This window comes from Sinocyclocheilus anshuiensis, unplaced genomic scaffold, assembly GCF_001515605.1.
Source record: "Sinocyclocheilus anshuiensis isolate Anshui unplaced genomic scaffold, SAMN03320099.WGS_v1.1 scaffold690, whole genome shotgun sequence".
Lineage (NCBI taxonomy): Eukaryota > Metazoa > Chordata > Actinopteri > Cypriniformes > Cyprinidae > Sinocyclocheilus > Sinocyclocheilus anshuiensis.
Window position 1 is genome coordinate 1,742,409 of NW_015547715.1, and position 10,125 is coordinate 1,752,533.

The 10,125-nt window shown below is 36.9% G+C and overlaps 1 protein-coding gene across 3 annotated transcripts in view; it reads right to left on the minus strand.

Moving 5' to 3' along the window:
* Window positions 1-817: 817 nt before the first annotated feature.
* The window catches only part of LOC107704128 (huntingtin-interacting protein 1-related protein-like), a 19,820-nt gene continuing 10,512 nt past the window's right edge, over window positions 818-10,125 (minus strand). The window contains exons 15-34 of one of the 3 annotated variants that reach the window (XM_016506983.1): window positions 9,163-9,251; window positions 8,719-8,835; window positions 7,690-7,791; window positions 7,379-7,573; window positions 7,165-7,275; window positions 6,146-6,340; window positions 5,547-5,697; window positions 5,371-5,457; window positions 5,186-5,293; window positions 4,076-4,212; window positions 3,881-3,991; window positions 3,738-3,796; window positions 3,619-3,649; window positions 3,020-3,082; window positions 2,818-2,918; window positions 2,631-2,736; window positions 2,424-2,547; window positions 1,585-1,646; window positions 1,160-1,474; window positions 818-1,034 (exon numbers count right to left, since the gene is read on the minus strand). In XM_016506983.1, the coding sequence (XP_016362469.1) occupies window positions 1,026-1,034; window positions 1,160-1,474; window positions 1,585-1,646; window positions 2,424-2,547; window positions 2,631-2,736; window positions 2,818-2,918; window positions 3,020-3,082; window positions 3,619-3,649; window positions 3,738-3,796; window positions 3,881-3,991; window positions 4,076-4,212; window positions 5,186-5,293; window positions 5,371-5,457; window positions 5,547-5,697; window positions 6,146-6,340; window positions 7,165-7,275; window positions 7,379-7,573; window positions 7,690-7,791; window positions 8,719-8,835; window positions 9,163-9,251 (2,273 nt within the window). In that variant the 3' untranslated portion in view covers window positions 818-1,025. Of the gene's footprint in view, window positions 1,035-1,159; window positions 1,475-1,584; window positions 1,647-2,423; window positions 2,548-2,630; window positions 2,737-2,817; window positions 2,919-3,009; window positions 3,083-3,618; window positions 3,650-3,737; window positions 3,797-3,880; window positions 3,992-4,075; window positions 4,213-5,185; window positions 5,294-5,370; window positions 5,458-5,546; window positions 5,698-6,145; window positions 6,341-7,164; window positions 7,276-7,378; window positions 7,574-7,689; window positions 7,792-8,718; window positions 8,836-9,162; window positions 9,252-10,125 lie in introns of those variants that run through there. The other 2 variants (XM_016506984.1, XM_016506985.1) reach the window with 2 other exon arrangements.

Consider the following 10,125-nt stretch of genomic DNA (forward strand, 5'->3'; position numbering starts at 1 on the left):
TATGCCCCGTTTCGTAACAAAAAGTCATATTCCGATTTGAAACCCCATAACATTTTTCTAAGATGTTTATTTATGACAAACAATTTGAAAATGAGCCAGATTTAAATGATAATTACAAAACATTATATTTCCCTTTGAGTGCTACATTTGATCATTCTGTCAATATCAGTCATATTTAAAGACCAAGGAAAGGGAGTGTTTATGATCAAACCTTCAAACATACTGAAATTGATATCTCTAAAAAGCCCTGAATGTGCTCTGAACAGGACATCCAGACTTAAAACTGTGGCATGTAGGGTCAGAGAAATTCACTAAAATATAATGTCCTCTACAGAGGACAAAAGTCTATGCCTGGGTCCCAGGAGGATATCGATGTTTACTAGTTATTGGGTGGTTAACTGTGGCTATAAGATGGTAAACACAAGTAAAAGTATTAGATCAAAGTATAAACCGGTGACAGTTTGACACACTATACTTCATGTAAAACTATTGTGAGCATTTTATAATAGTGTATAATTATTTCTTAGTTTAGTTATACAGTTTTTTTTATAAACGAGATTTCATGGAGTATTTTGATGGTTTTTGAATGGATTTCTAAGGTGTTTTTAATTAGTTGTTGCATCTGTAAAAATACAGATGTTTAAAAAAAAAAACAAACACATGCATATCTTCCACAACATAATTAATCTTTTTTATGTACTTCAGTTTGCATTTACAACTTCAAGTATATTTATTTTAAAATGGTAAAAGGTGTTAAAAGATCCCAAATAAACTACCAGCCATCAATTGATGGTGCTAATTAACAAAAAAAAGACTTCAGCCTGGTTGTAGTGTAGTAGTTCACTAAATGATCATATAAATTAAAAGGCATAATTTCAAATATTTAATTCACACCATACTGTATTGTCAAAGCATGCAGGTGGATTTAGAGACTCATGATAAAAGTATGAAAATATGCTGTGCTTCTGAATAATGTACATTATTATCTGATGGTTTCTTCTTCATACATCCAGGGCTGACTCCTTTCACCTAAACTGTGGGAGATAAAAGAAGAAAAGAAGAACAACAACTTAGTATCTAAATTTCATTATAAAGGCAATATTGTCACTGGAAATACAGGTAAAGTGGCCCAAAACGAACAGTGTCTCTGAATACTTACTGCATTCTTGAGGATGCTGCCTGATTTATGAAAGATTGAGGTTCGTTTAGAGCTGGTTTTGGCGGACTCAGGTGCGGGGGGCTCCTGTCGAAGTGGTTCGAATCTGGGCGGGTCCAGTGTGAACGTGTCCAGACTGGGCAGTTCCATTGTGGGCGGGTCAGGAAAAACAGTAGGCAGTGAACTATCAAAACTATTGACTGCGCTCTCTGGAGGCGAGTCCATGGGGATTCCTCCCATTTCGTAGTGCTTTTTCCTGAGTTCTCCCAATCGAATACGCTCGTTTTCCAGCTGCTTCTCCAACTCTAACACTTTCACCTATCAACAAACATGAGTACTTGATTTAATCCTTTGGGATTTGATTAGATTGTGTGTGAAAGTGTTTTAATACCTAAAACTCTACCATTTTTTCACTTTGGTAAACTTACCTGGGAATCCATTTCTTCTGTTTTGAGCTTTATAAGAGACATGCTGGAAAAGTCCATGGAGTCTGTGGAGAAAAAATTTTAAAAAAAGGGGACACACTTAAAAGGAATAGTTGACCCAAAAATAAAAATTGGATAAAAATTTACTCAGCCTCAGACCACCCAAGATGTAGATGAGTTTGTTTCTTCATCAGAACAGATTTGGGAAAATTTTGCATTACATCACTTGAGGCGTTTAAACTTTAAACGGTCACTTCTGGCCGAAAAATTACTCCATAATACATAAAAATACTTCTTCTGGTGAACAGTCTATCCCTTGTTGTCCTCTCACATCAAAATCCACTGACATATGTGACCCTGGAGCACAAAAGCAGTCTTAAGTCGCTGGGGTATAAGTCTTTTTCACTGGAGGAAGCAATATTATGGATAGAGGACTCGTATTCTAGCTGGAAACCACAGTTTAAAATTTAAAAACGTGTTTATTATGAAAAATCTTTTCACTTCACAAGACATTAATTGATGGACTGGAGTGGTGTGGATTACTTGTGGATTATTGTGAGGTTTTTATCAGCTGTTTGGACTCTCATTCTGACGGCACCCATTCACTGCAGAGGATCCATTGGTGAGCAAGTGATGTCATGCTAAATTTGTCCAAATATGATGAAGAAATAAACTCATCTACATCTTATGTGGTCTGAGGGTGAGTACATTTCCAGCTAGTTTTAATTTTTGGGTGAACTATTCCTTTAATGTGCATTCTGGCGTTGTTGAGGTGATAGCAATCTTCACTACTTGCGTAAAGTGTATTTCATGCTTTTTGCATTTGTGTCCATGACACTTACTCTTGTTCTCAATCTGCATTTGTCCTGATTTAGTAGATGACACCAAAACAGCGGCCATGTCATTCACGTGTCGGGATGCTTGCTGTAAAGTTTGGAGTTTCTTGTTGCCTCGATCTGCCTTTACCTGTTAAATGAAGGATTGATGTGTCAGGATCAACAGATTTGATTTGATTAAATGCACGCTTATATTGGTCTGAAGGATTTTACCTTTGAAGCAGCGACAAGTTGTGCTGTACTGGCCGCGATCTCATGAGAGCAGACGATCAGCTCTTCATATTTGCCTCTGTCAGTCACGACTTTGTCAGCAGATTCCCTTTGTGAGATAATAAATCACAGTTAAAGGGATTGACACCAATAAATCCAGGTTAAAGCTTAAAATATTCTACACACTCACAGCATCTGCGTTGCACCCCATCCTACAGCCTTTGACGCTGAGATGAGACCCTCTGTCCAACATGAATTTTTAGCATAGAAGTCCTTGACAGAACCGGCGCCCTGACAGAAATAAGCAATAAACACACAAAACCCTGTGTTTGAGTGTGTGAAAACATAACATTTATGAAAACTATCTAAAATTTCCAGTTACCAAATCATACCCGGCCACTTTCCACAATGTCTCTCTGCAGATCAGTAGCGGATGTCACCAGCATGTGTATAGCCTATGGACAAGATGACAAAAGTGATTAAAAATGACATTTATCTTGATATACACTTACACTATTTAAAAGTTTGGGGTCTGTAAGATTTTTTTATGTTTTTGAATGTCCTGCTCACCAAGGTTGCATTTATTTGATCAAAAATACAGTAAAAACAGTAATATTATGAAATATTATTACAATTTAAAATACTGCTTTCTATCTTCTATTTTAAAATGTTTATTCCTGTAATCAAAGCTGAATTTTCAGCATCATTACTCCAGTCTTCAGTGTCACATGATCCTTCAGAAATCATTTTAATATGCTGATTTGCTGCTCAATAAACATTTCTGATTATTATCAATGTTGAAAACAGTTGTGCTGTTTTTGTAAAAAAAATAGTTTAAGATGCTTTGATGAATAGAAACTTAAAAAAACAGCCTTTATTGGAAATCTTTTGTAACATTATAAATGTCTTCACTGTCACTTTTGATCAATTGTATGCATTTTAAATGGTGGTGTATTTAACAACATGTTCATATCTGTGAATCTAAACATACCTTCATTAGATCTGAACACGAGCCAATGATGCTATAATAGAACAAAATACAAATTTAAATACATAACACATAAACTACAAATTGTGTGTGTTATTTAAAAAACTATATCCAAAACTAACCTTTGGTTAACTTCCAGCTTCACTCCAGATGAATCTCTTCTTGCCTGGCTCAATATTTCCTGTATTACATAAGAAAAAAAACATGAAGTCATAGCAAATGAGTCCTGAGTTCAATCAAGAATCATTAACACCATGTAACTTACATCCATTCTCAGCACAGCATCTTCAATGGCAGAGGAAGTCGCAGCCATTTCCTTATCCACCATATCAGCCAGCTCTTCCTTCCGCACGTCTGCTCCCCTGGGCTGCAGGTCCTGCGAGAGACCAGGAGAGAGGTCACTTATTACGTCACACAAACACAGATCAAGTCTGAAGATGCCATCTCTGGTCCACTGCACCTGTCCTTGGTTGAGGATATGCTGGACCACAAAGCGGACAGCAGTAGGGTCTGCTCTCGGGAGTGTGGCCTTCAACTTCAGCTCTTTCAGATACTGGAGGCAGTGAGTGGCACAATCCCGACAGTTGTCTGTCAAACCTATGCAGAAATCAACCTAAAATCATCAGATTGCTGGAAAAAAAGAGCTTGTACTAGTTTAAGGTGTTCAAGATGGTTTTAGGAACATGGTAGATGATTTTCTGCTGGTTTGAGATGGTAAGCCAACTCTATCTAGCTTGATGAAAGTGCTCTAATAGGTTGCAACCAGGTCTACAGTTGACAGTCCAGTTGATCAGCCATATAAGGACTATAGATGAGAAGTTTGGACCTGCTAAAAACCATGCAAAACCATCTGGTATTAGCTGGATTTTTTTAAAGGGGTCATATGATGCTGCTAAAAAGAACATTATTTTGTGTATTTGGTGTAATGAAAAATCATCAGTGCAAAGTACAAAATTTGAATAACTTCAAAGACTGTTAATTTTCTAATGCAATCATCTGTATATATTTTGTAATGCAAAACTTGAATAACTTCAAAAACTGTGGTAATTTGCAATTTATTTTTTTAAGAAATTATAAATTATATCTAGACCAGCTTGGACCATCTAAGGACCATAAATGAGCAGCTTGAACAAGCTAAAAAACCATGCAAAACCATCTGGTGTTAGCTGAATCTCTAATGCAAATCATTGGTACAAAATGTATTAATCAAAACCTTGAATAACATTAAATACTGTGTTAATCTGCAACCTTTTTTAAAGAAATGATAAATTATACTTGTCTTGGACCATCTAAAGGCCAAAAATAAGCAGTCTGGACCATCTAAAAACCATACAAATCTGTGGCGTATTAGCTGGACTTTCTGAAGCAAATCATTTGTGCAGATTTTGTAATACAAAATCTTGAATCACTTTAAAGATTGTGTTAATGCAATTTACTTTTTAAGAAATTATAAATGTGTTGTGTACAATGTTTTGTAATAGTACAGAAACTTTGAGTATGAATGTCAGTCGCACTATATGCTTAAGAAATGTGCATGTGTGCTTTTTTAATAATAAAGAATTTCTCTCACGGTCTGCTTGGTCCGTAGGTGCCGAGTGTGCAGTTCCTGCTCCGTTAACAATAGTGTCAGCGATGAGATGGGAGAACTGGGTTACCGACCTCAACAGACCACTGGCATCTAGACAAGGAGGGAGAGATTACATCACACTAACATCTGAACCTGTAGCTTACTAATGAGAACGAATGAAACCTTACCATCCATATTCCTCAAATAGGCCACATGACTCTTCTGCATCTTATCAATGGACGCCAACGTCAGCTCAGCCCGATTAATCAAATAATCTGCAAGCAGAGATTAGAGATATGTAGACTAAAAGAAGTGATGAGGATATTGAGAGGTATGAGAAGGAGGAGGGTGAGGAAGGACAGACCTGGGGTGCTGATGCAGCGCACGTGTAGCGGATCGTCTACTTTGGCCACGGCGTCCAGCACGATGCCCTCGGCCTCCACCACAGCACACTGCAACAGACTGAACTGCTCATCCTGAAGCTTCTGCAGCAACAGTCCTGAGTCCTGACTTAACTGTACAGAAAAAAACACACAACAAAAGCACCAATTAAGACCCTCAAAATACTACTACAGTAGATACACCTGGCCTACATCCCAATGTGCATTCTGTTCATCCTATACAGGATCAAAGCGTCTCCCAAATCATAGTACCGTACTTTGAAAATGTATCATATATAATATTTGAGCATTATATCAGCTATCAGTCAGCCCACTCTCGAAATATTGACAGAAATAATACTTCATTATATTTAGCTATTATTAAATTGAATCAAACATCATATTTCAGTATTATATTAGCTATCAGTCAGCCCACTCTCTAAATATTGACAGAATTAATATGAAACTAATATTATATTAACAGTAATGTAATTACTTTGTATTACATATCTTATTTCAGTATTGTATCAGCTATCAGCATCCCAAATCATAGTACTTGCCCACAATCCCAAGTTTTTCTGACCTTGGCCTGCATTTGGCTCTGCAGCACTGTCATCTCTCTCTGACTCCTGTCTCTCTCCTGCAGCAGCGTGGCCTGGTGGAGTTGGGCGGCCTGACGCAGGTTAGTGATCTCAGCCTCCTGTTCCTTCACTGAACGGAGAAGAACCTCCTTCTCCGCCTGCAGACCCACTAACACACTGCTCAGCTGGTCTCCTGTCTAAAACACACATACAAACACAAATAATGTTTAGTTTTGAAGGTGTAGTGCTGATCCAGACACACTAGATGAATTGACAAACATAAGCAGGTCTTGACAAAGAGATTACATCCTTTGTTCTTAGTATATATTTGCTGGGCTGTGTTGTGTGTTATGTTTTTGCGGAAAATACAAATAAAAAAGATTACAGACTAGAATGATTTCTAAAGGATCATGTGACACTGTAGACTGGAGTAATGATGCTGAAAATTCAGCCTTCCATCACATGAATTAATTACATTTTAAGATATATTACAAAGGAAAACAGTTATTTTAAATTGTAATAATATTTTATAATTTTAATGTTTTTACTGTATTTCTGATCAAATAAATACAAATAAACGTTTGACAAGTACTGTATATTATATTATATTATATTATACTTCACTACTATATAAGCTATCAGATCACTCTCTAAATATTGTATCAGCATCTGATTTTGTAAAAATTATATTGGTCACCCACTAATATGTTCAACTAGTGTCTGCATGCTTGTGTACAGTAAATTGGTAGTTAACATGAAATTCTTTGGGAAATTATGGGGATTGAATATACAGCTCTCTCTTCCACCCTCAATACCATGCAAAAATGGCTGCTCACTGCTCCGTGTGTGTGTTCACTACTCACCCTTGTGTGTTTGCACTTGGATGGGTTAAATGCAGAACACAAATTCCAAGTATGGGACACCATACTTGGTCACTTTCAAGAAAGTCACATTATGCATCAATTGGACAAATGTAAACTGTTTGCATTTGTTTGTAACAAGGTCTAAAAAAAATACTCACAGTTTCTTTACTGTTCAGAGCACTCTGAGCACGCAGTAGCTCCGCTCGCTTCTCCTCTAGCTCACGTCTTAGTTTCTGCATCTCCAGCTGCAGCTCCTGTTCCCGACACAACTGACAACAAACACACTCATTCAGACCTCATGCTGTTTTGTTTAAAATTATGATAGCAAAAAACTGCATATAGGTTAACATGGGATTGGGAAGTTGCACTGACTTTTTCCTGCAGCTGGTTCTGCAGCGCTGTCATCTCTCTCTGATGTCGGTCTCTCTCTTGCTGTAGGATGGTCTGGTGGAGATGGGTGGCCTGACGCAGGCTAGTGATCTCAGCTTCCTGATCTTTCACTGTACGAAGTAGTTTCTCTTTTTCTGCCTGAAGACCCACCAACACACTGCTCAACCCGTCTCCGGCCTGAACACACACACGCAGATCAGAAAAACATTAGAGTATCTACTAGGATGTTTTAATGCATTCAGTTGTTCATCTAGAAATCTGGAGCCATTTATGCACATGGACAGAGGTCTTACCTTCTCCTTGCTCTGCAAAGCATTATGGACTTGGGATATTTCAGCCCTCTCAGACGCTAGCTCTTGCTTCAAACATTCAATTTCTGCTCTCTGTGCCTCCAGCTGAAAATTACAGTTCAGTTCAGTTAATGACTGAGGTGGATATTTCAGCCAGGCCAATAAATCAGCAGATATTTTTAAGATTATCTGCACTACACAATTAAGTCTTCTACCTGATTATCAATGGATAATGTACAATTTCTGTTGTTTTTGAATAATAATGAGTAAATGCACCACTATTCAAAAGTTTGGAGTCAGTAAGAATTTTTTTTCTTTTATTCAGGAAGGATGAATTAATTTGGTCAAAAGTGACAGTAAAGACATTTATAACGTTACAAAAGATTTATATTTCAAATAAAAGCTGTTCTTTTGAACCTTCTATTCATCTAATCATAAAAAAATATGTATCACACTTTCCACAAAAATATGAAGCAGCACAACTGCTTTCAGTTATCTGATAATAATATGAATTGAGCAGTGTGATTTCTGAAGGATCATGTGACACTGAAGACTGGAGTAATGATGCTGAAAATTCAGCTTTACATCACAGGAATAAATTACATTTTAAAATATATTCAAATAGAAAACAGTTGTTTTGAATTGTAATAATATTTTACAATATTACTGTATTTTTAATCAAATAAATGCACCCTTGGTGAGCGTAAGAGACTTCTTTCAAAAACATTAAAAAAAAAAACTTACTGACCCCAAAGTTTTGAATGGTAGTATGTGTAAAATAAAAACATTAATTTTTAATATATGAACATAATTTTTTATATTTTTAAAACAAAGTATTTTCAGCAATTACATGCACATCTTATTTGGTCTACATTTTAGCTATCAATACATTCACACACACACACACACACACACACACACATACATATATGAAATACAATTTAAATATAATAGCATAGCATAGTGGTAGTGTCAGATTGAAAATCTCAAGAATTACTGGAATCATAAACATAAATGTGTGTAGTGTGTGACCTTGGAGTTTTTGTCCTGTTTCGGTTGCTCCACCTCTACCGCCATCTGCTGTTTGTATGTGAGCAGCTCCTCCTGCGCCTGCTGAGTGCTGCTGAGCTGCTTCACCATCTCTGCATTCTGACACACAGAAAATCAAGACCATTAACAATGACAATTACCATATGGCAAAGACATTTTTACCATCTTAAGTTTATCTAGGACGGATGAAGATACTTTTTTCTCCAGAACTCCTTCTGACAAAATATTTGTGGACAATTCCTCTCATTAGGCCATAACAGAAATATGAGGAAGAAAAACACAACGTGTCAAAGTAGGGTTTTACTGGAGGATCACATATCTTATAATTGATGCTGCGAGTGACAAAGTTACAGCCACTGTTTGTCAATAAAATGTGAGGTAACAGCAAAATAATTCATTTGTCATATGCACAAAAATTGTCTTTACCTTCCGCATGAGATCAGCATGTCTGCTGACCAGCTCGGCGTGCTTCTCTTTGAGTCGAGTGAAATGTATCTGAGCAGTTTGAGCTCTGCCTAGAAAACACGAGAACAAGAGATTTTCATACACACTACCATTCAAAAGTTTGGGGTTGATGATTTTTGAATGTTTTAGAAAGAGGTCTCTTATGTTCACCAAGGCTGCATTAATTTGATCAAAATAGCATTACATTTTAAAATATTGATTTTCTATTTGAATTTATTTTAGAATGCAATTTATTCCTGTGATCAAAGCTGAATTTTCAGCATCATTACTCCAGTCTTCAGTGTCACATGATCCTTTAGAAATCATTCTAATATGTTGATTTGCTGCTCAAGAAACATTCCTGATTATTATTACTGTTGAAAATAGTTGTGCTGCTTAATATTTTTGCGGAAACAGTGATACATTTTTGTTCAGGATTCTTGTATGAAAGTTCAAAAGCATACAATTTATTTAAAGGGGTCCTATTATGCTTTTACAAAGTCTTGATTTTGTTTTGGGGGTGTACTAGAACAGGCTCTCAAACTAGGTTGTTCGAAAAACACATTATTTTTCACATATTTTATATTATTACAACACCTCTCTCCTCAGTCTGGCATGAACGGCTCGAATAGTTCCTGTATCAAATGAAGGCCCGTCTTCTGAAATACGAAATGTGCTGTGATTGGTTAGCTGGGCCAGTGTGTGTTGGGATTGGTTAGCTGGGCCAGTGTGTGCTGTGATTGGTTAGCTGGACCAGTGTGTGTTGTGATTGACACCACTCGGCGCCTGGTTGGGAAATGTCATGCCCCTTACCATAGCCGCCTGCGAGCTTCAGTGTAAATATTTCGTCAAAATCAAATCAATTTGAGCGCGATTTAAACCCGGATGATTGTAACCACTCTAAGTTCGTCTGCCTTGGGAAAGCTAGCGTGTCTCCGACATAGT